We start from the raw sequence: 27062 nt of genomic DNA on the forward strand, positions 1-27062 counted from the left end.
GAAAGACTTAGCGGTCTTACGACTTCCCCTCTGGGAAGATGACCGACTAACAGCAGCAACAGCAGCAGTGGCAGTAGTAGGCGTACCGCTGCAGGATTCCTCGGATGAATCCCGTATTGAGGAGGACTCAGTCTGGCTGCTGACTTGGGCTGCAGGACTGAATCTGATGGAGATTGTGGAGGAAGTTGACGAGGAGGGTGTTGCTGGTGTGTATCCAACTGGACCACGGGATTTAGGTGTCCCTGTACCGATGAGGGTCCTAGCCCCAGTTCCTGAACTAACCACTGAACTATGAAGGTTATTCAGGTGACGTATAAGGGAGGATGTTCCTAGGTGGGCAAGATCCTTACCCCTGCTTATTTGAGCTTTACATAAGCTACATATTGCCATACATTGGTTGTCTGGATTTGGATAAAAATAACTCCAGACCGAAGAGGTGCATTTTTTGGTCTTCTGACCAGGCATGACGATGGGCTTTTTCATCCCATGGACATCAGCTGTTTCCCCCCCTGGTGCCTCATTTACAATAACCACATCACCATCCTCATCATCAAGTTCCTCCACAGCGCCAGCTACATCATCAATAGCCTCCTCCCGAGCCACCTCTTCCCGTACAGTGATGGGAAGGTCAGGCTTGACAACCACCAACACCCTTGGACTCGCCTTGGGGATTTGTGATAATTTCTCTTTAGAAGGCAGAGTTGTTTGCTGTTTTGTTGCTGACAGCATAACTCTCTTCAATTTTTTGTAGGGGGGGGGAGGAGGAGGAGGGCTAAGATCCGTGGGTGAAGCTGAACCACTAGTCATGAACACGGGCCAGGGCCTAAGCCGTTCCTTGCCACTCCGTGTCGTAAATGGCATATTGGCAACTTTACGTTTCTCCTCAGATGATTTTAAGTTTCTCTTTTTGCTACTTTTTCTTAACTTGGGCTTTTTGGATTTAACATGCCCGGTACTACGAGATTGGGCATCGGGCTTGGAAGACGACGTTGATGGCATTTCATCGTCTATGTCATGACTAGTGGCAGCAGCTTCAGCATTAGGAGGAAGTGGGTCTTGATCTTTCCCTACTTTATCCTCCAAATTTTTGGTCTCCATTATATGTAGCACAAGATACTGCAGAATGTGTGAACTTGGTAATATTGCAGTACCAATGGACTTATACTGCTGGATTGGTTTTGCAAATTTGGTTATAATTATTATATTTATTTATTTTTTTTACATTTTTTATTTTTTTTTACTTTTTTCTTATTTTTAAAAAACTTGGGAATAGTGGGGAAATAACTATGCCCTTAGAAGCACAGAGCACAGGACACAGCACCACTGGACTGAACAGGACACGGCACAGGACACAGCAGCACTACGGAACTCAGCAGGACAGAGCACAGGACACAGCACCACTGGACTGATACTGCAGAATGTGTGAACTTGGTAATATTGCAGTACCAATGGACTTATAATGCTGGATTGGTTTTGCAAATTTGGTTATAATTATTATATATTTTTTTTTTTTTTAATTTTTTTTTACTTTTTTTTTATTTTTAAAAAACTTGGGAATAGTGGGGAAATAACTATGCCCTTAGAAGCACAGAGCACAGGACACAGCACCACTGGACTGAACAGGACACGGCACAGGACCCAGCAGCACTACGGAACTCAGCAGGACAGAGCACAGGACACAGCACCACTGGACTGATACTGCAGAATGTGTGAACTTGGTAATATTGCAGTACCAATGGACTTATACTGCTGGATTGGTTTTGCAAATTTGGTTATAATTATTATATATTTTTTTTTTTTTTAATTTTTTATTTTTTTTTACTTTTTTTTTATTTTTTAAAAACTTGGGAATAATGGGGAAATAACTATGCCCTTAGAAGCACAGAGCACAGGACACAGCACCACTGGACTGAACAGGACACGGCACAGGACCCAGCAGCACTACGGAACTCAGCAGGACAGAGCACAGGACACAGCACCACTGGACTGATACTGCAGAATGTGTAAACTTTGTAATATTGCAGTACCACTGGACTTTTACTGCTGAATGTGTGAACTTGGTAATATTGCAGTACCAATGGGCTTATACTGCAGGATTGGTTGTGCAAATTTTGTGGTAATTAAAAAATATTAAAGTAGTTTTTGGTATTTTTTAAAAAAACGTTTTTTTATTTTTTTAAACACAGGGGAATATTGGGGAAATAACTATGCCCTTAGAAGCACAGAGCACAGGACACAGCACCACTGGACTGAACAGGACACAGCACAGGACCCAGCAGCACCACTGACCTCAGAAGGACAGAGCACAGCACACAGCACCACTGGACTGATACTGCAGAACACAGCACAGCACAGCACAGCACAGCACAGCACAGCACAGCACTAAACAGCACAGCACAGCACAGCACAGCACTAAACAGCACAGAACTAAACAGCACAGAACTAAACAGCACAGAACTAAACAGCACAGAGGACCACCTAACACACCCTCCCTCTACCCTGATCAATGCCCGAGTGAAGATGGCGGCGACTAGCGGGGAATTTATAGGATCCGAGTATCGCGAGATCCGACAACGGGATTATGAGTCAGAGCCTCAGTTTCACTTTTGAATTTGGCGCCAATACCCGGATCTGTCTCGGATCCGACTCGGATCCGCAACGTTCGGGTGGGCTCGGATTTCAGAAATCCGAGTGCGCTCATCCCTAATATATATATATATATATATATATATATATATATATATATATATATGAGAGAGAGAGAGAGATGTATAGAGATACAGATATAGATATAGATATATAGAGATAGATAGATAGATGTACTTGCTCAGTGACCCTTGAAGGTTTTTTTTGCAGGTTTTTTTTTTTGCAGGATTATTTATTCTAACTAAGAGCCCTGCCTATGGTGCCCCCTTGCCCGTGGGGCCCCCGGGCACCTGCCCATCATGCCCACTGGAAAAGATGGCCCTGCCCATGCAGTCACATAAATACCTACACAGCCACCTAGGTGCTATGTGTTAGAATAACTCTACTCTATGCCATACATATTGTCACATAGCAGACAGCTACACAGTCACATTGGTGCCATATACAATAACTATGCACCACTATCCTATTGATATCTCTCAATACTAGCCCTGACATGTTAAAAATAATAGTGGCCTGGGAGCAATTGCTCCTTTGTCTTCTTTATTAACCCTTGCTATTCCACTTGTGAGGAAATGCATTTTTTTTTTTACTATATTGAAGCCTTAGAGCATTCATTCTAGGATATTCTATAAAAGAGGAAGAATAAAAGTGCATATTTATTTTAGAGTTGTCCTTCTTTGTCCCTCATATTCTATTTTCCCACACCTCTGCTTATTCTTATGCTAATGAGTAAAATGTGCTACCATAAATTATCACTTTTACCGAATATGTTATATAGTTGTTTTATATGTATCAACACTCCATATTAAAAATAGGAAATGATCAAACATACAGAGTATACATAATTACATATATAGTTATTGAGGTTGCAAAAAGACACATAGGTCTTTACATTCATTTCATATATTCTATTTGTGCTGATTCACAGAATGGTAAAACAATTGTGGCAGTTCCAATATAGCCTCAAGAAGAAGAAAAAATTTGTTCCTGACCCCAAAAATGGCAATCTGATAAATCTACTGGATCAATCATTTTTTATATTCTGTTAATGAATTTTCTATCACAACCCAATTTGATATGCGACTCCACAGCATAAGCACCATAACAATAAAGCTTCTTCTGTGCTGATGCTGAAACCTTTTTCCTTCCACTCACAACCGATGACCCCATTTCTGTACAGTAATTGATATAAAAAGTTAATCATTTTTACATATTAATTAGGTCACCTATAAGGTAACCTTTTCCAAAGTAAGTAATCCTGTTTTGTCTAACCCCTCTTTATGATTTAACCCTTCCATTCCCTTTATTGATGAGGTTGCCTGCCTCTGAACCCTCTCTACAGCGAGGTACCCTAAACCATATATATTCAGTATCTGATCTAACCATTTACTTATATGTAGGGATTATGCTGTTTAAGAACAATATCCAACCCCACAATACTGACCCAACAACTGGGAGCACCACAGAATCACAAGGAACTCAGCATCACTGGTAAGAATCCCCTTGACCTCCCCTATCTCCCCACCCCCTGCCCCCTCCTCTAGGTGTCCTCTCCCCTGACCCCAGGCCAGGGCCAGCAGAAGCTCTGTGGATGCCCTAGGCAGCACCTCTACACCCTTTTTAAATAAAACCCTACTTATACAATAGTAATCCTATGTAAAGTATGATGAGAATAAGTAACAACTATAAATATCTACTTGCTTAAGGACAAAAACAAAAAGTAGTTTTTTACATCCTAATTAAAAATGTTTTAATAGAATATGGTGTACAACTATATAGTTGTTTTTAAGAACATTTTTAGAATGGATCTTTCACATTTAAATATAGAAAAAATGCCACGAAAGTAGGTGTACCCTTTAAGTTATGCTTTTACTGACACCTCAGTGCAGCAGAATGTGGACACTTTAAGGTCTTACACATCCACATTTCCTATTCACACTTTTATTCACTCTAGGGGGTAAATGTATCAATCTGCGGGTTCTTCAACACCCGCGTGTTCAGCCTCTTTCGCGATTAAATTTCAAGCGGTGCTGCATTGTAAAGGGTTAATTTCCGAAAGAGGCTGAACACGCGGGTGTTGAAGAACCCGCAGATTGATACATTTACCCCCAGGGGTATATTTACTAAAGTTCGGGTTTGAAAAAGTGGAGATGTTGCCTATAGCAACCATTCAGAGTCTAGCTGTCATATTATAGAATGTATTAAATAAATGATAACTAGAATCTGTTTGCTATAGGCAACATCTCCAATTTTTCAAACCTGCAATTTAGTAAATATACCCCTAGGAAAACAAAATGAAGGCAATAAGCAGCAATTCCTTTCCATAAGCAGTTGTTATAACATGTTTCCTCACTACACTCCTTACATTAAATCAGGGGTATACAAACATGGCAGAGGAGGGGCCCCAGGCATTGCTCAGAGACTTCTATCATGTTTACAAGAGTCAAACATTTCTTGAGGTTTCACACAGCAATGACGCTTAATTTGTCGCCCTGCACACTTGAAATATTATATGGGTGAGCAAGACATCAAGACTCTCCTTTGCCCTGTCTGTCAGACGTGACAGGAAACATACCACAACGTAAGCAGAACACTGCCCACTGGAGTTCTCGTTTCAGCAGTTATTGCCTAGGTCAGTCCATTATATGTTTGCGTGTGATATGCACATAATGGAAGGCTGTACTGCATATGTGCATCTGTGTAGAAACATAACAATAAAGTATTATTAAAAAACTTAAAAACTTAAAACTAAGTATACAAGAAAAGCAAGAAGTTATTTTACTGGCATAGGTCTTTAATGAAAGAGTTAGTCTTCCGGTAAACCAGCTTTACATATGTGCTCACACTTAGGAGCATAAGGCATGGTTGCTAATTCACTCTGCGACGATGTAACATTGTGGTGCGAGGGGAAATCTGCAGTGTTGAAGTACCGTTGTGCTTATAAGTGTGCACAGCTGCGATGTTCCTCCGGCTAATGTTCTGTTTTCGCCATTTCTGGCATTGTCCTGCCTTACCACCATTGTGGCTATGACTATCGGTGTGCTAACCCCACCTACTTTGTGTTGGCCCCACCTACCGTTGTTTTGGTTCTGTCTACATTAAGTCGCTTTCACACAATTTTCCAAGGCAGGTTTAAGTTCCCAATCCACCCCTATCTGTACTTATGTTTTTGCAGAATGCATTCTTTGGCAGTAGGAATCGAGGCAGATGAATTCTCTTGTGCATCTGTATGCCTAAAATCTAATACAAATTTGAAGTACAAAGCCTAAAAATGTTATAAAGGCTTATCTGTCATTAAAAATGACATAAACTTGGGTGGCGCTACCACGCATGGATCAGGAGATGTCACTGCTGCAATCGTAATTTTGTGGCGCAGAATATATAAAGACCTTCCTAATGGTAAAAAGCAACAAATTGAACATCTCCCCCTGAAGTTACCGCCTACTTCCAATCCTCAGCAGCACAACTCCATGTGCTCCAAGATGGTGGATCCTAAAGGGGAGAAGAAGAAAAGAGAGTAGCTTCTGACATAGAAGGAGAAGATTTAAGTCCTGAAGGTAAACAACTGACACATGAAGATGGACAGGAAGAATGGCCCATTATGAAAAAAAATATAATGAGAGATCTATTGTGTGATCTGAACAAAGAACTGAGAAATTGTATATCTATATTACAAGCTAAGTTAAAGGTCTTGGAGAGCTCCTCCACAGAGATTATTAAGGACCAGCGCACACTTTACCGTGATCGTTGGAGGAGAGATGTAATTCCCTGGAGCAAGCTAGATGATTCGGAGGATAGAAGTCGGTGGAACGATGATAGGATAAGAGGAACATCCGAAAAGTTAAGGCACAGTAGCTGACACCACTTCCAAGCATACGCACGAACGCCCAGGGGAAAAAAAAAAATTATCCATTGAAGCTAAATCATCAAATATATGGGCTCCCAATTTGTGATGCAGTCTCCAAAGAAATGCCCAAGGATCAAAGTTCACCATAAAATATAGAACTGTATGAAAAAGAGTAGACAATACACCATGAATCAGACTCCTGAGGATCTCCACGTGAGAACAATTTACAATAACAAGCTTCATTTCTGCAACTGAAGATGCTCATTAGTTGCTACGGAGCTCATTGAAATTAGACTCACTTTGCCATCTACACTTAATTATTAATTATGCTATTGCTTATAGAATGAATACAGTCCACATTATTGGCGTAGTAATTATTATAGTGATGTTTTGTGTTACACTGTATCATCTCCCATAGTTATCTCTTCCATGTATACTTGAGGATGAATAAGCCCTCTTAGGAGAGCAAAGAGTTTTTAAAAATGGTAGATAGTGGGATACGGGTCACCGATGACGATAACGCCGACACAGAGCACACCTACAAGAAAAAAATGATTTAATGAAAAAACGACAGGTATATTGACAGACTTACCTTAAAAAAGACTGGACCTCAGTGCGCCCTTCATGTCTTTAAATTTAAAGTGGCAATGTCGGGACCCTGCAGGGACACTGTTTAAACAGGGTCCCGACATTGGCGTTTTAAATTTAAAGGCATGAAGGGCGCACTGACGTCACACAGTACTGCTGGCCAGTCGGAAGGAGGTCCTCTCAACCTTCTGCTGCCATCGGAGATGTGCACAGTCGTTTTTAAGGTAAGTCTGTCAATACTCGTCGTTTTTTCATTAAATCGTTTTTTTCTTGTAGGTGTGCTCTGTGTCAGTGTTATCGTCATCAGCCAAGCGATTACCACCGGATAGGAGTTATGTTTAATGTTATCGTTATATCGGCACTTGTGATTTTGTAGTGGACACTGGGGCACGGAATATTAATGCAATCAATACCTTAATATAGTGATAAGCAAGTGCAAATAGCAAGGGAATTTGACTAATGTCTTTAATTTGTGTTTCAATTAATTCTAAGGATTTAAATACCCCTTATAAAAGACACGTTTTCTGGGTGGAATGTAAGAGGTTAAAAGGCAAAATAATGTTTATTATTAATCTTTATTATAAAGCCTTGAACTAAGGCTTAATAATAAAGACTTCTTATACATCTCTTTAAGTAATGCAGATTAAAAGAAAAGTGGAGTGGGATTGTTGATGCGTAGGCAAGCTCCTTTTGTGTTGGAACAGAACAATAGGGATAAATATGGACGATAGATGTTCATTAAAGGTAGCATATATTCACAAAGAGTCACAATATCATGTATATATAGAATAAATTCAAACCAACATAATCTTATTTGATGGTCATAGTAGGGATGGTCATAGTAGGTGGGGGTATATAAGTATAAGTCCACCAATAGACTGTTCTATTGTGAAATTACTCTGCAGAACAGCCAGTAGTAAAATTCAATAAAACTATTGGCTGATATAAAGATTGTAGTATTGGCAACATGACATGGACAGATCATGTTCCTGTACTTTGTACTCTTCACTTTCCTGGCTAGAGCTACCATGAATAGCAGTGGAAATTAGATGACACATTACTCAGAGACAAAGGAGTATACAATTCCCATATATAACATCATGAAGAATTCTTAGAGAACAACCCAGCTGCTAACTTATCAGCATTAGTGAGGTGGGGCAAGAAGATAATTTATCAAAAACTGTCTCTCAAAGGAAGAAGAATAGGGACGGAGAAGTTGGAGAGAAATTAAATTTGAGCACTAGAAACTCATAAAATGCCTTTGATAATAAAATCCTGACCCAGCTGGGGAATTGAAGGCATAGACTGAAGCTGCTGACTAATGTAGGGAAGTTGTTGAAGGATTGCCCAGCATTACCGAGTATTATCAGGCCAAACATATTAAGGAGATTGGCAAGTAGTAAGCAGTGACAAAGCCTCTATAGAGTTAAAAGATGTAGTCATGGAGAAACACAAAGTTAGTTCTCCACCTTGACTGAGAAAAGACTATTAGTCCTCTCATTAGAGTGGGATGAACTAACACTAAAGAGCAGACATTATACATCAGTGGCCCCACTAATGCCTTTCACTGGAAACCCCCAGTTCAACCCTGGAATTTTAAAGGTTTATTCCTGGGATAATAGTAATATAGAGAAAATCCTCCAGCAGCACTGTTGTGAGCCAGTAAAAGAGCTACCTTACTACCTCTACATAAAAATACACTCCCCATCATCTACTGATACCAGACATGCCTCTCAAATAAGAATACAGGAATGGTAGTTGCTCAATCAATTTATAGGTTCACAGCAGGTGCCTGAAAGGGTGGGGTTATCCAGAAAGGAAATCAATAGCTGATTGTGAGTGCTGGTCCTCTATTGCCATTTGGAAGCTTTTGGGGTATCTTTTGGCAAGTTATCGCTCAATTTGAAAACACATGCATCTATGACCCAGTATATAGGAATTCTCATTGTTTAGAGTTAGGACGCAGCGTCGGACTGGCCCAGCGGGCTACCAGTAAAATCACCGGTAGGCCCGGCTACCTTACAGCTACACCCCCTTTTACACATGGGTTGCCCTCACCAGTGTGCCCGCAGTCCTCTCCGGCATTTCCGCTGCTGCAGATGCGATCATGTGACCTGCCCCTCCCCCTGTCAGCTGATGTTCCAGCCGCCGCTGAAGGGAGAAGGAGCAGAGAAGCTGCAGCAATCAACATATGGGTAAGTAGACTCTTTAACCACTTGTTTATATTGTTTGTGCTATCCATATACATATATATAATATATATATATATATATATATAATGTGTGTGTGGATTGGGGACACTTGCGTGGCATAACATTAGGGAACTACTGTGTGGCATAACATTGGGGGCACTACTGTGTGGCATAACATTGTTTTGGGGGCACTACTGTGTGGCATAACATTGGCGCACTACTGTGTGGCATAACATTGTTTTGGGGGCACTACTGTGTGGCATAAAATTGTTTTGGGGCACTACTATGTGGCATAGGGGGGCTGCTTATCTATACTAAACTATAGGGGGGCTGACTATACTAAACTATAGTGAGGGGGGCTGCCTATGCTAAACTATAATGAGGGGGGGCTGCCCATGCTAAACTATAGGGAAGGGGGCTGCACAGAGAACACTATAGGGAGGGGGTGATGGGACCTTTAATGTTGAGGTGGCTTGGGCCTATATTTGAATGTGGGGCTGAGTGTGGGGAGGGGGGCTATCTATTAAATGTGAATATTTATTGCTAGGAATGGTCGTGGGAAATGGATGTTTTAAATGTAAATGCTATTCATTTATTGCTGGGGCTGTTTGGAGGGAGGGTAATAGGTTTATTTATTAAATGGGAATAATATTAATTTAATGTTGGGGTTGGTTGGAGGGAAAATAGATCTATTTATCAAATGTGAGCACTATTACTTTAATGTTGAGGCTGGAGAGAGGCCTAATTATTAAATGTGGGTGCTGTTAATATAATGGCAGGGATGGTTGGCGTTTCTAAATGTACCCATTATTTTTTCCAAATAGAGCCCTAAACATTCCAGGATCCAGACAAGCCGCAACTAAAGAAACCAGCAGCCACAGGTGGTAAAAGTGACAACAACAGGTAGGACAGTCTGTGAAATGTTCTGAGTCTAATGCAGGCTTGGCTAACCTGTGGTACTCCAGGTATTGTGCAACTACAAGTCCCAGCATACCCTTACAGCAATAAGCTGCTATATATTGGCAAAGCATGCTGGAGCTTGCAGTTTCACAACACCTGGAGTGCCACAGGTTAGCCAAGCCTGGTCTAGTGGGACAATCCTGATTTTTGGTGACTGTTCTGCCCAATCTAAGGGGCAGGTCAAGACTGTGTATTCTTTATACACACACTGCATTCTTTATATACTACACTAAGGTGCTAGCTTTCCTTCGTGGACTGACCACTCCCCCTCTAGTGTCTGGTCCCGCCTCTATGATGGCTGACCACACCCCCTCTGGTGGGCCCCTAGTGTTGCAGTCCCCCGTTGGGCCCAGTCCGACACTGTTAGGACGACCCTATTAGCAGAAGCTCTGTGACGTGCTGGGTTGACTGACTCACAGCAGTGTGGTCAGGGATGTTTCCCTGTATTTATTTCCTTTATGGATAACTCTCCCATTCAATAGCACCTGCTGTGAACCTAAACCCAAATTAATTGAGCAACTACCATTCCTGTATAATGGTAATATGCTAAGAATCCACCTGTTTCTTTCTAATGGCTCCTACATATATTTTAATAAACTGAAAAGGAAATGACAACCACCAAATTTGGATTATTGGAAATATGTACAATGCATCTTTTATTAGAGAAACTGATAACTTATTTCCCTGTGAATAAGCCAAGAATATTTACCTTTTAATAGGAAATAAGTTAATGAACCAGAAATAAGAGTCCATCTCATGTTACAAACTCACATAGCAGAATGGAAGTACATGTTTAATGGTTCACACAATTCTTCTAGGTGTTCTTTAGTGCTGGAAACTAATTAAAATTTATTTTATAGGTGGCACAAAACTCCAGTTACTATGTATTAATTTCATAGCAAACATTCTCATATGTTGAAGATGTGACCAGCCAAATGCAGATATATATAATAATCCTTGAGAATTAATTGCAGATGGAGCCATTGTTGTTATTGTTTAATGCATACATGTATAACCATATCAACTGTAGAGCCCCTAGAGAATTAGTGACATATATATTAAATGCAGTGATTGATCCATACCTATTGAAGCAAATTGTATCCATCTCTGAATGAACTCTGTCATTGTCTAACATTATGTTAATGGGGTTTTATAAGGACATGTGTAGTGCCGTGAGGTTAATGCACATATTTAAAGCTATATGTGCATTTTTTTATTCTGGCATGGCAAATGCTGAAATCCTAGTTTTGCCAGAACACAAGTTTAAAAACCTGTGTCTTACATTGCATTATATTATCAGATTCACATTCGTCATAACGTGGGAATGTTTATCAGTTATGCACCACTAATAATGCGCATATTTAAGAAAATACATATGTTTCAGAATGTATGAATGGACTCCCAATGTTCTCACGGTGTCCCCTATTTGGGATTATGTAATGTTTTACATGGTATATCGTGATGAGGAGGTGCAGATATCAGGAGACAGATATGCTATAGGAGGAAGGGAAAGACTCAGGGGAGTCAATAAAGACAAGAGAAAGATGATACTGAAGGTCAAAGGAAGAACTTTACAACATATGTTGTTGCCTTTGACACTGGAGTGGGACTTCTTCAAATATCTTTGTCATAATAAAATGAGCAATACAATAAAGTCTGCTTCATCTTCATAATCAATTTTTGTGTAAGTGGATTTCCTATTTATATTCCACATCAGGGAAGCAAATAGGACTTTGGGGCCACATAGCAAAATTTTGAAGGTCTTCAGTGTAAGAAAGGTGACCATTGATGACGTGAGTGGCCGCGTTATTGATGGGGCGTGACCAACGGTCGATTGTTGTGTGGGTAATTGTCGATGGAGGCCTGACTAATGGGGATACATGCCGAAAGAGGTGAGCCATTTTCTAGCTGGAACCTAGGAGGAAGGAGGTAGTCCCAGGTCCCCAGAAAGTGGAAGGGGTGCGGGCACGGCGGTTGCTACGAGGCACCAGGGGACATCCTGGAAAGCCTACTAGGGCCCAATAGCAGTAGACTCCGACCTCTTGAACCACCCCTGTAAGGGGGACAGTGCCCCCAGCAGTAAGAGCCCAGTGAGGGCAAGTAAAGAGCCACAAAGTTAATGGCCCAGTGTGGGCATTAAAGAACCCCAGAATGAGGGGCAGTGTCAAGGGTACCCCCAGGAGAGGTACCAGTGCAGGGGAGAACATGAGATGGTGCAGCCCTACATGAGAGTGACCTCTCGATGACAGTGGACAAGAGGGGGAGATTCCCCCACTACAAAGGTCAGCAGAAAGGTAGAGCCTTTGGATGAGAAGCTGCTGGAAAAGTGTGCCTGAAAGAGAAAGACATGGATGGATGGTAGCCAGAGACCCTGGATAGGGGGGAGTGCATGGCAGCTGCCACAGAAAAACATTTGTATGACAGCAGGCAATGAAGACAGCCCCTGGATATAGTCCCGAGGGGTGTCAGCACCTGGAGAGAGAGTTCATGGCCAGATGCCCTGTGAGGCTGAGTTAAGTGTCCCTAAGTAGGAGGGAAAGTGCCATGTGTAGCAGTACCTTTGGACCCTGCAGTCAGGGGAGTACTGTGAGTGACTACAAGTATGAGATGGAGAAGTCCCTGACAACTGGGATATGTGACAAGTATAAAATGATCTGGAAGTGTTCCCCCAAACAGACGCAGCTTCAGCAGAGGGATGAACGGAGGTCCCTGGATAGTGGGGAATCACTCCATACAGTACCCGCAGGAGCCCCATTTTAAAGCACTCCCATACCTTGAGGGGGGGTCGCTGTGTGGTGTCAGCGTGGCTAAAAGTTGGAAAAGAGGGTCCCTGATGGAGGAGATGGTGTGTACTTATAAGATGTAAGAACTTCTGGACCATGTCTACAGTCTGACTGTGAAAATGATTGGCTCTGCTAGTGCTGCGTAATGACTGCTCCTACTACAATGGGAACTTTCAGAAATATTTTATTGCTGCAAAGTTGGTGCCGGAGAAGTTGAAGTGGTCATATAACCTTTACCTGCAATCGTTATGCTCTTTTGTGCTGGACGAGAAGAGGAATTCAATAAAGTTTTATTCTGTTTTGAACTGAGATGGCCTGGCGCCCAATATTTAATTTGCACTGCACCACACCACAGCACTAGAGTCTTCCCACATGTGACTGTATTAAACACCCGTATATTCGGGGGGTTGCTCTGGTATTGGTTGCTGTACGCACCAGTTAGCCGGGGCAGAAAGTACTGACTGTAATTGCAGCTATGGCCACCAGAGCAACCCTTTACATCTATGGCCGTGTTCTTCCCACACTTACTTAATGAGCCATCTGGCCACCTCCTCTTCCTCTGCTTCCACTTCATTTCCTGTTCAGAGAAGAAGTGAGGGAGAGGTGAGGGGATGGGAATGAATTGCTTGCTATGTTACACAGCAGGAAGCTCATCAAGCTCCATACTGACCAGAGAGACCGTAGAAAGAAGGACCCTAATCAGCATGGATGGCAACTCCAGAAGCCCCGACCGGCACCCTCAGCTGCTGAGCCCCGTAGAAGCCCTGGTTGTTATGCGCATTTTACCCATCAAGTTCAAAGTTTTAATCAACCTTTTCTTGGTGGACTCAAGACAATGCATTTGCTTATTGTGCTATTTCGTTAAAACAGCTCTGGTCATACCAAATGAGTAAATCTTGATCTATCTACAGAACTGACAAGTAAGTAACTAAGCTAGACACTACTTCCCAAAGGTCAGGTACACAAGAAAAGAGACATATTTGCATTTGTGATAGTGATGCACACTGTATGTACATAGTAACGTGTACTGCATATACAATCACTCTTCCCTCAAAGTGGAACAACCTTGAAATTATAATGTTAGAAAATGAACTTATTATGAAAAAAAATCCCTTGACCTGTGTTACACCGAACAGCAGAATCTCAAAGTAGCCCTGCAGGATGGAGCTGTCATTGGATTATACTTTTCTCTGATCTTAAACGGTGGATGCAATACATGTATTAACTCTAGTGTTCTTAAGCACCTTCATTATGATTCTCTCTATGATACATGTACAGGTCATATAATCTTTTCAACAAAAGAATAAGGCACAAAACAATTAAATGTTCTCAAAGATGAAAAGAAAAATTAAATGTTCCCTTGAAGAGCCCATGATCTCCTACCTTACCTTTCCAGTGAAAAAAAACCTATAACATAGCCTTAGGCATGCAGGGAAAGAAGCGATCTTCTAATTATCAAGGGGATTCACTTATCTTATTACTCCTCAGCCCGTCTAATTAGTGAATGGGAGAAATAAGAAATATGCATGAAGGCACATTAATTCAGAACACTATAATAAAGGGCAACAAAAAAGTACATTTGATAATGATTTTAATATAGTTTTAAACCAAGAAACACATTAAACCTTGAAATGACATTAACTCAATGATATGAACATAGCCTACTACAACCTTTACTGAATACATTGCGCTATATTTCTGTCTACATGCTTATATCATAAGGCACAGTTACTTATTTCCGTTGCCTAGGTAGACAGCATAGTTCTGCAGTGTTGTTTGAATTGGATACAAATATATACTGATAGCAGCTTTGTGTTAGATCCAAAGGCAACAAAAATAAACTACTGTCTGAGAATATAAAGCTAAGGCTGTAAAGCACAAGTCTAAGATATAAAAAGTAAACGTTGCAGGAAATCACACAGTAATAAATAAGTTATATTTATCTGAAAGTGAAAATTTAAAGCCATTTCAATACATATCATATTTAGTTACTTGATTTGTGTATCTGTACATATTTGGGAATTGTAATGTAACAGGACAAAGCATTTAGTAATTGTATGTCATCTATAGTGTTAATTTAACTGTAACCTACTATTCCAGACATAGCAGACAGAGGGGGGTGCATCATCATTTATTTATATAGCGCCACCAAGTCAGCAGCGCTCTATAGAGAATATTTTTCATTCACATCAGTCCCTGCTCCAATGTAGCTTACAGTCTAAATTCCCTAACACACACAATAGTGCTAATTTTGTCGGCAGCCAATTAATGCTTTTCTAGACTGCGAGGAAACCAGAGCACCCGGAGGAAGTCCGCGCAAACATGGGAGAACGAACTCCACACATTTATGTCATTTTGTGTAACTTATATTTTGTGAAATCGTTCTGTGCATGCCCGGAAAGTGAGTAACACTTATGCACCTATGCAGGCTTATATGATTGTGGCACTTGCACATGAAAGCACCTGGAGAGATGGTACTGTGGACGCAAGGGGCGTTCTAACATTGTTTGAGTACAGTAAAGCGTGTTTACGCACATGCGGCTCATGCAGACTTGCCGAGACGTGCTTATACTCCTGTTCGGGGGCATATGTGTTGCATTCACTAGAGGGCAGGTGCAAATACTTGCAGATGATGACTTATTTTAAAGCAGGCACATATGCAGCTGATTCAGAAGCGGACGCATCACGTGATGTGTACAACTCTGCATATGGGCAGATATATGCTTGTTTACATGCCTTATTTATTTATTTTTTTAAAGAGTAATTTTACTCCCATTTTACAACTCTGCATCACCCCCATTGGGATCTTCTGTTTCAGCTGTATACAGGTAGATCGCACGCCTCACATATCTACTGAACAAAAACATATCTCAGTATAAATACCTATTCTCTTAGTATTAGTAAGAGAATACAAAGGCCCATTGCCCACTGGTGTTAGAAATCATGCATTTTCTGTTATTCAATCTTATTGTTCCCAAGTACCCTATGCCCATGTGGCTTATGCCTTCAGTCCAGGAAGTTCTCTTAGATGCTGCCTGCTGTATTTACTTGCAAGGGGGTCATAACAGGTGCACATGCGATGGGGGGCAGCGTTGTTTCTCCATCTTCTATGCCAGTCCCCATTCTGCTCTTCTGAGCATGAGCAGAGTCTGACGTATGAACAGTAAAGACATACTTGCCAACATGGGCAAGATGATTCCCGGAAGGTCCGAAGGTGCAGGTGGATGTCTGGGGGCAGGGCTCGAAGAATCGCGCCATTAGTTAAAACGGACATCACTACTCTGAACCAATAAAAACAGGGGACGGGGTCACGATGCTTGGTCCATTTCGTCACTAAACCCGCCCCTCCGCTTAGTTTACACAACCGGCCAGGATCAGGGAGAATTGCCTGCTCTCCCAGGAGTCCGGGAGAACTCCCAGAAATTTGTGAGTCTCCCAGACATTGCGGGAGAGTAGGCAACTATGAGTAAAGACCTCTTTGGGCTTTACTGTACATGTGCTGGTGACCACACATGCTAAAAAGCATGGGGGTTTAAGAAGGGAATAGAGAATCATCACCAGGCACTGGCCAACTTCACTGTAGCGTTTGCCCATTTAAAATTTCAAGCAAAGAACAGACATTGCTTGGAGATTTAATATGTGTTTTTGTATGTTTTACCTGTAGCCACAAGTAGCTAGCACAGTGTATTGCAAACTAGTAACACAAAGCAGGGGATGGAATGTTGTTTGCTATTTAAGACAGGCTCACTCAGTTCTGTTACTAAGTATTAGTATCACATCTGGTGCTTACTGCTATGAAAGTTAATTGCTCTGACTCTGCAAAGACTGCTAAGGTTTAGCCATCCACACTGCACCACCAACTATTTTTTTTGCATTGCAGTTAAAGGGTTTGTACAGTCATAGTTTTAGACATGAAATAAGACTCCACTTGAAAGGCTGTGATGGTAATCTTTTGTTCCAGATATGCCACTTACTGGATTTAAAGATGAGCATGAAAACTGACCGTTACGAAATGAATGCTGCATTCAGAGTATAGATAATTAGCATTGAAATCAAATAAAAATTAGCTCATGTGAGAAAAGAGAATGACATCATGATATCATCATAATGGAATTAAAAGTGAAACCAGTACGTACTGAGTCATTAGCATTCATGATAGTTGTGCTTTTTGTACTGTACAGTACAGAATTATATGTAATGAGGAGTGTGGTCTGCTGCCAATTGAACTGGACACGTTGAAACCCATTGGAGGCAATTTTTATTAACGTAATATATTCCCTGACGTGGGGAGATGTGTGGGAGTCTTCCCCTCCTTCTTCAGGCCTAATGACGCTCACTGGTCCGGATCTCTCTTCATAATTGAGGCCGCGGTTTGGCCTACACATCTCCTCATCTGCGCTAACCCAGCAACTGCTCTGGAGGGCAGAATTTATAAAGATAAATAAACTCCTGTTTAGGAAGCTATAACCAGCTGGTAACTTTACCCTCATCTGCAAGTTTTCCACACGGAGGTCAATGTCCCTGATGACCTGGGATTAGCTGCAGGAAAACTGTTTTTCAAGCTGGTTAAATAGGGATTCCAGTAATATACATTCTGCAATAAGTGGCAGCAACAACAACCACCATGCTAGGGGTCTCTATTCATCAGCTCGCTGAAGCAAACCCCCATTAGTATTTGGTATCCTGATGTTATCATTGGCAAAAACCTACCAGATTGAAAGTCCTAAATGTGTATTTAACCGCAGTAATTTGTCTATACCACCCACACATGTCACCCTGCTTCTACATTTTGCTGTTGAATCTACTAACAAGTGTCACTGACTGCTATGTGAAGCCTGCCTCCCTCTGCCCATGTCTTAAACCAGCAAATCTCTTGTCTCTAATGTAAGATCTAGGGGTTTATTTAAAATTTTAGCCTAATGAAGCGAGATGAGCAACACTTTGCATCGCATCGTAAAGCTTTGCTTTTTGCAGCTTTGTAAATCGCATAATTTCTCAGCCCCCATATTAATATATGGGGGCTGCCTTCAGAAACGTTAAATGGGTTATACCCGGAGCAATCTATGACTTCTCCTGCACTGAACCCTTAGTAAATAATGCAATGGGCATTCTGTGGAGAAAACTACCGTTTACTCCGTTTACATGGTTCAATGCACCTTTGCCTCCCTGCAGGGATTGAAGTCGGTTTGGGTGACCATGTGGATCATATAAAATCTTTTGAGGAGTTATTTCCTCCTGCAATGACTTAATAGCCAGCCAGTAGGCTCTAGAGGGGGGAAGGAGCAGCTCTCAGAAAGGAGTGGATCAATTTAGAGGACAGATCATGATGGATCTATCCTCTGAATTTAGAGGATAGATCATGCTGCAATAATATCAGGTATTTATTTAACTTAGAATATGAATCCAGTGCCACGGCTCTGTTTAGAAAACAACTACCTCTGGCCTCAGATAAAGATTTAATTGGCTGCATATACAGACTGACAAAACCCATATATAGTTACCATACTAGAGTTTTTCAGTGGTTGTTTTTCTGTCAATTAACACACAGGGATTAACACCCCACATAAACTTAAATTAGCTCTTAGTTCTTTCCAGAAACATAGCTGATGTTGTAGCTGTCCAGGAAAGACATTTTTCAAATCCTTTCTCACAAATCAAAGCTAACGTCTATGCCATTTGCTTTACAGTAATGGAGTGTTAACTGTATTTAGTTCCAACTGCTCCTTTACACTAGAAGACAAAGTAGAGGACAAAAATGGGAAATTCAACCAGAAAATAGGAAAGATAACTGTACAAAATTGCTTCAGTGTACGCACATAAGATCTTTTTATTGAAACCAATTCACCTGAAGATCTGTCAGTCACTACATACTGGTGCTTCCACAAAACTGTTTTGATTACTGCCATACCGACCAGGGTCCAGGATTAAATGGACAAACATACAACAACAAAGAGATTTAGAGAATAACATCTCAGTGTTGCAAACCCAACACTGCCCCTCTGAAACTGATCAGCAGGAGCTTTATTACGGAAGGGAACAACTTTGGATGTTATCCATGAAGCATATTCAGTTAGCAGCACTCTCTCACTTGCTTCAGACATTTTACACTCTAGTTAATAGAGCAAATAAGCTCTTGGCTCAAAAACTAAGGGCAGCAAGCTATTATTAGAATCCTGGACTTGACCAATAACAAAGGATCCAAAATCTCTAACCCTTTATACATAGCCAACTTATTTGCATTACACTACTCTAAACTTCACAATTTGAAAGACAATCCACTTGCTTTCCACCGCACATTAAGTACTATTCACTCATTTCTTTCTTCGTTAGCCTGGTTTGGCTTTGCTGGGCACCTCTCACAGTCTTTTCTGCCCATTTACACACCTTCAGCCAGAGCTTTTAGTAAAGGTTTTTTATTCTTAAACTTTCTAATCACTAAGAATACTCTCCAGGTTGTTCACTTTCAACCCTTTTGTCTTAGCTACAGAACCACTGGGAGAAACAAGTTAGAATGTTCAGCGAGGTCAGAGACCTAGAGCTGGGGATGGACAGAACAATTTAGTCTTTTTGCGAATTATATTTTGGTGTTTTTAAACAACCCTTAGACCTAACACCCTCCCTTACACATTTTAGAAGCACATGGGGAGGCCTATTTCTTTAAACACAACACTACCAAAACAGATGCCCTTGCTACCAATGTTACAAACAATGTTCCTAAAGCATTAAGGACATAGTAACTATTCCTGGTAACTGGCAACTAAGGGAACAAGTGTTAATCTCTAAACAGTATGGGGGTCTAATCCTCCCTAGCCTCATTACAAAGCTACCTGGTAAAAATACCAAGGAGCTTTGAAATAAAAACTGGTTTAATGTGGAAATGGAAATCGGTTTAAAATATATCACCTGCACAACTTCTTCCTTCTAACGGGGTTTAAATGGTAGGTTTATAGGTCAGGACAGAATAGCAAATTTTAGGACTCTGATTATTAAAATGCAGCGATAAGGCTGAGTTTCTAGTGCAGAAAATCACCTTTCGCAGCAATTTACCATTAAAAAATCGTTGAGGCAGCTGAGCGGTACTCAGCTTTCTCTACATTGCTGGCCTGGAGCGGTAGGGTTGGCTTAGTGCTACGCCAAGCTAGTTTAATGGGATCTGTACATGCGTAAATTGACTGACTGGTTCATGCATGTGCATTGGAAATGAGAGTGCAGACTTGGTTTTTTTTGTGTTCCACCTAATAAAAAAATGTCAGAAACAGATTTAAATTATAAAAACAAAGTTTTAAACTATTCACAGGTGAAAAAATGCTTTATTTAAATAATTAACTAATTTTTCAGTTCATTTTGCTCTGCTACCGTCAACCTGAGATGGCAATACCAGAAGAAAGATTGCGGTGGTAAATGTACCACCACAATCTTGTTAAACAGGCTTTTCCATGCTTTGCATGGGGAACTCTTGCCAGTGAGAACAAGCAAATATTCCCCATAGCTGGGACTACTGCTGACAAAAGCGCTCCTATAGGTGGCGCTGATCCCTTGATGAAGATAGGGCTTTTAAACATTTAATAAATTGATCCCTTAACCTGTCGTCTTCTTCTTTTGCTTGCTAAATGTTTGTTATGACACTCTTTATCTGAAAGGCTCTATGGGACCGATTCCATTCGACCTCATTAGTCTTGGATTAACGCGGCACTAGTAATATTACCTTTAATACGGTCATTTTAATCCAAATTTTTGCTTACGGCCCAGAGAGCTGCGAGCAAAAATCAGAGTTAAAATTACTATACTAACGGTAATACTGCGCACTTTTACCATACTAACACAGGCCACGTTATTCCTAGGATAACGGGGCCGGATTGAATTGGCCCCTATATATACAGTTTATTGTTGTGATTAAATAGGTGGTGGTTTTTATCTTACACGTTTTTTTAATTCTATGTTTCTGTATGACTTTGAACCTGTCCCTGTTTATTATTTTTATTCATAATGAAATCTATCTAGACAAGTTTTGCTTGTAAAGACATTGCTGTGTTAAATCTGCCCTGCATAGTCCCCAAATAGCAAGGACTAGCAGAATGTGCAGATTGATACATTTACCCCCTAGGGTCAAAACTAAACAAAACAGATCTTTCTAACTGGACGCATAATACCCACTTTAAAATGATGCAACTAGCACTAATGAGCTAATTAAAGCTTAGTTAACTAATTATCTTGCTTAACTTTATTGATAAATGCAAGTATATGTAGTTTTATTTGTGTTGAATTGTGTTTGTGTGTGTAAAAGTTGGATTAGGGGAATATGAGGGAACACTTTGATGAAGGCTATGTATTTAAGTGTAGAAAACAGTATAGTACCAAAACTTATCTAAAAATGTATTTAAATGTTTTTCCCCCCTCCCCTTAATGTGCCATTCTTGAATTACACCATATTGTGCAACTTCAAAATCAACTAGGGGAGCTTGATAAGGTCATGTGCCACTGTAATGAAAACATATCACTGTATATTTATGTTTCAAAAATAAAAATGTGTCCGATGAGAAAGTGGTGGTGGAAGAAATTGCAAAAGTACATTCCTATTAATGTATTTGTAAATGTATTAATTCAGGGGCAGGGCATAGGTGGTTGTTGAGGTCAAACCATAACTTCTAGTACTGACAGAACATTATGTATTACAAATGTTATCTGATTTGATGCCCTCTTTAATTTGTAGCATATTTTTATATATGTACATATTTATATAGTAAAGAAAAGAAATTCTTCCTCAATGCTTCCCTCAACAACAAGTGGAGAGGGCTGTAATTTGCAATAGGTGGAGTGTTACAGATATAATCACAGAGGCAGGCACGCTTCAATTAAAGATGAGATGCAAGGGTGTTGATTCCAATATTTTGGTCCCAGATGGCACATTTATCAAGCACATACATTTCAGTCCCATCTGCACTGCACTTTTTTTGTAAATGACCCAAATGAGCAACACTTGTGAAAAACAACACATGGAGGCAGAATTCAGCAGTAATTGACCCTAGCAACATTTATATAGAAACAAAAGTAAACATGCACCATTAATAAGTTTGCTCTACCTGAGTCTTATCCACCTGTCAACAACCAAGACATAATTTGTACAGTAAGGGCCTCATTTAAGTTTGGATGTAAGTTTTTTTGTGTGGTGTAACAATATGTATTTCCATACTGCACATATATACCAGAATGGGTCCTTATGTAGATTTGAGTGTAGACTAGATTTATGGTGCAGACAAGTGTAGGTAAAGATGCAACCTAATTAGACTTGAACACGTCTCCAGATATGCTACTCATGGGGCGTATATTTTGCAGGTACCAGAGTACTGATGTAAAGATCTTACTGATAACTATGATATAAGCAGCATTAACTAGCCACTTCTGATTGGCTGTTTGCATATTGACCCGACCAGCTTCAATCTTTAGCGTTGCGCCTCTATTATTTCTAGTTGCGGACATCTTTTTGCATTGTTTGTTTGTCATTTCCATATGGCTTACAACAGTAAAGACAATTTCCATTGGATTTATAAAGTGGTAAATCATGGATGTGAAGGTGTTTGTATTCAATGACATTTTATATGAAAAATACAATGTTTGTATTTATTAATAACACTGTCAAGACACTTAAACACATCATAATGTATTACATTATGTTGCATTTCAATAGGGTAATGTAAATTTTGCATACAGAACTAACACTTTCAGCCATATTTCTACACTACACTAGATGCTACAAATGTGTACACCTGTTTATACTGCAGTTTTTCAGTCTGACATATCATGAAATGCGTGCGACTCAAAATACACACTTAAGACTGTTATTTTGCTTCATAATGTTTATGCGTGCATTCTTGACATAAACATGTGGCAATCTCTGAATTAGTTTGATCTTTAAAAATGATGCATTGATGCAACAGTTTATAAAAAGTGTCTTAGTAAAATTCCCAATACTAAGGCTGTCACATTTGCCAATATATTGCAGAAACAATCTCTGGAGTGACAAATGAGTAAATATACTCATTCTCCATTTTTACATTTTCAAGATGCAGTTACAAAGTGATCAAGGTAAAAGAAGGAGCTGAGTCCTCATCATTCAGTATGATGAAGATGCCTAACTATAAACCAGTTGTCCGAGGCTGTATTTATCATAGGCAGCACTGAAAGGGGTCATCATCATCACCATTTATTTATATAGCACCACTAATTCCGCAGCGCTGTACAGAGAACTCATTCATATCAGTCCCTGCCCCATTGGGGCTTACAGTCTAAATTCCCAAACACACAGACACAGACTAGGTTCAATTTTGTTAGTGGCCAAATAACCTACCAGTATGTTTTTGGAGTGTGGGAGGAAACCGGAGCACCCGGAGGAAACCCATGCAAACACGGGGAGAACATACAAACTCCTCACAGATAAGGCTATGGTCGGGAATTGAACTCATGACCCCAGTGCTGTAAGGCAGAAGTGCTAATCACTTAGCCACCGTGGATCATTTTTACTTACTTTTTCAAGTAACATTTTATTTGGATTTTTTTTCTTTATTGAACTATTTTTGCTTCATAGCCAGCACCTGTTTGACATAAAGAAATACTATAGAGTAAGGGATGCTGGGTAAAAGTATATAAGCAAAGTGCACAACCACTCAAATGTCTAGTGTCATCTTTAAATAGCTCTATGCCCCAATACTAAATAACAAAATAAACTTTCATAAATGAGGAAATTAAGTTACAGGTACCAGATTCAGAAGCCTCCTCCGTCCGTTGGCCATTTATTGGAAGTACTTATAAGGAGGACCATCTGCAGCTGGGACTTGTAGAATAGCTCTAATAATCAGTTTTGTGAATATTAGAACCTTTCACTGTTTCCACTCTGTGATATAAAACATCCTCTTTTTCTAACTAGATCTGTTTGTAAAATAATAACTGAACATAATATGTTCTGTTAAATCACTGCAGAAACCCATGCTATAATAAAGCATGTAATAAACAGTGATACTGATTTTCTTTACAGCTTTTAAATACATGGTTAATATCAATGCTATGAAAAGGATGAACATGGAAAGTTACTTATTAACTTGCACAATTCTAAGACTGTTGCAGAGCATCTTAAAATGCACTGTTGATAGTCACTGACTTAACTTCTTCAATATTAACTGGTGAATTAGAGGAGTGTATAGCAGAGAGAGCGCTGAAAATCTGGCTGGTGAGGAATGATAGGACTTGTAGTTCCAACAATACAGGATAGTCACATATTGTTTATGCCCACTGTACAGCGGGCAAAACTGAGCAAGTCTACATAATATGAGTGATAACTATAATTTCTGACAAAAAAAATGTCAGTTCAATACTGCCATAAATAGTTATTACAAAAAAAATTGAATCAGGTCACAATTGTGCACTACTAAAACGGAAGTCAGTTGTGCACTTTAGTCAACAACAAAATAACACAATGCTATATTCAAAATATTAGATAAAAAGATTATAAACCAGGTCACAAGCTGCAAATAACAAGAAGTAGTTTCAAAACGCTTACTCAATAGCAGACTTTCTACCACCATCCTACAGGGAAGTAAAATAAATTCTGTACATGTAAGTATAAAAAGGAATACGTGCCAGATGTGTCATGCAACTATTTGAAGTTATTCGGATACATTTCAGCTAGGTGACGGGAAGATCAAGGCAATAATTATACGCAATTATATTAAATGTTGCAAACTTGTTTATTATACACCTGTGAACATTTCACTGGAAACACAGGGCGATAATTATTTGTAAACTAATGAGGCATTTGACAGGTCGGATTCTCAGATGTACCACCAATTACTAGTAAAAGAGAAGCTCTTACCTATGAGGATCCAGAGCAGATGTCTGGGCGTGAGAAGGAGTCCCAGGTGCATTTCTGGACAATGTGCCGCAGCTCAGAGCGCTGTATAAAAACGCGCTGGACGAGCCATCAGAACGGTTATGAAGTTTGGAACTTCCAGTCGTAATAGTTTTGTATATAAATATATCCAGCAGACCAGACACATCCAGGTGCAAGAGAAGTTCTAACAGCCCTCAAGATGATGAGGGAGGTGCTACAGTGGACCAACCACGCGTGGGTGCTTTCTGGTACTCCAAGTCAACAAAGCTTGTTCTCTGTTTATGCCTATGAGATGCTGTAAGGAAATTGCAGGCTACCACACTCACGATCGTTTGGTCCTTTTGAAGGGGAGAAGTCTTGTGCTACATGACCTTACTTGAAAAGTGTCTGTGAAGAATAGCTAAAACCAAAACTAGCAGCAGGAGACAGATCAGGCAGAGCAAGTTTATACTCTGAGAACTGCGATCACCACTGTCTTCTGTTTCTTAGGTGATCGTTTTGGGAATTTCCATGGTCAGTTTGCAGTTTACTGTTCTTGAGTTATGAAGATCTCATCCTTATCTTTTCGTGATCTTCTTTGATAAATGCTTTTCTGGATTTGTTAAGGTGAACTGAAGGTCCTCTCTAAACTGAAGGTCTTTAATGTCTGTTTGTATGTGAATGATCTCTCCTCACGCTCTCCGGAGTGGCTGGAATTTTCTGTGTGTGTGGAGTGTTCTCTCCCCCTCTGTGTAGGTTGAGGTTCTCCTATCCCCTTGTATCTCTAGGTGCGTATTCCCATGCCTCCCCCACTCCCACTATAGATGGGGAGGATCCTGCCTCCCTCTGTCTTCTTTGTAAGTGGAGGGTCTCCTGTCTCCGTCTTCTGTTCTGTTGCTTGCATCTAAGTTTAGACCCGGATCTGATATAAATAGGATCTGTAGGAACAGACTGCAGTCGAGATCTCTCACTATAATCCCAAGAATGTCTGTCATTGCCATATGGGGACTGTCACAGTATGTGGTACTGATTGCTGGTCTGGTGTCAGACACACCGGGTGCATGGAAGAGACTTGGGACGGATGTCTTTCCGACGCATGGCTGAGTACACCAGGGTGACATTAATTCAATAATGAGTTTTGTGAGTTAGGTTCGTCTCGTGGGTCTGCGTTCAATAGTATTTTGCTTCCACTCACAATGACAGAGCGGGTCATTGGATCTACAGCAGCAATACCTAACATTTCCAGCTGAACCTACAGTCTGATCGTGTTACACTCTTATCTGCTCTCTACTTTATCATACTGCAGCTACCTGGGTCAGAACGACTCCAGAGGATCCAAGCATGTTTTACAATTGCACACGTAATTAACATTTTACGTTCACTAGGCAATGTTTAGCTACTTGTTATGCTGCAGTCGCTGTGCTAGTAATATTTTATCTGCAATAGTATCTACACAACATTAATTGTGCTGAAATTCCATGTAGCCCTAGCAAACTACACTAGACCGAATAATAGTTAAAAGCTTGGCTCGCTTCTTGCGTGCTCAGTGCCAGTGAAAGAGTTTATATAGAGGTAAAAATAAATGTTTTGGAATGACTTAAACAATGTATATAGTTCATTCCTTCACGAATATAAACAGATGACTTCAACTTATTTACATGAAGGACATACTTTTAGTAATGTTTAGTATTTAGCTTTAGAATACATTTTACAGTTTTCAAATAAAGGTCTTTTATAATATATAATTACAACACAGAATTATATTTTGGTCTATGACCTCTGTTTGAACTGTGAGATAAGATTAAAGTCATTTTAAAATATTTAGTCTTTCCTGTCACTATTGCTCTTGATAGGATTTCATAGCATCACTCAGTCTAGTTTCACTGGATCATTATCAGTGAGCTCTGAGCAGAACCATGTAAGAGTCAGTGTTACAAAATACATGTTATATGCAGAATTAAATTCACTATCTCATAGGATGGTATCTAGTAACATAAAAAGCAACCATTTTGCACTGAATTGTGTTTAATTTTCATAAACGACTGTATAGCTAAAAACGATACAAACTAGTAAAAATAGTAACCACATTTACCGGCAAGCTAAAGAGCAATTTATTCTCACAGTAACCCCCAAAAATTCTGGAAAAAAATGTGCACCTCAGAACTGTGTAGGGTAGGACCATG

General features: G+C 40.2%; 1 protein-coding gene across 1 annotated transcript in view; it reads right to left on the reverse strand.

The window, feature by feature from the left end:
* RAMP1 (receptor activity modifying protein 1) overlaps window positions 1–26132 on the reverse strand; it is a 68930-nt gene extending 42798 nt beyond the window's left edge. Inside the window, exon 1 of the mRNA XM_075180346.1 lies at window positions 24883–26132. Coding sequence (XP_075036447.1) covers window positions 24883–24934 — 52 coding nt within the window. The 5' untranslated portion in view covers window positions 24935–26132. The remainder of the gene's footprint in view (window positions 1–24882) is intronic.
* Window positions 26133–27062: the final 930 nt, after the last annotated feature.

This window comes from Mixophyes fleayi, chromosome 7 (genome assembly GCF_038048845.1).
Source record: "Mixophyes fleayi isolate aMixFle1 chromosome 7, aMixFle1.hap1, whole genome shotgun sequence".
NCBI classification, from domain to species: Eukaryota; Metazoa; Chordata; class Amphibia; order Anura; family Limnodynastidae; genus Mixophyes; species Mixophyes fleayi.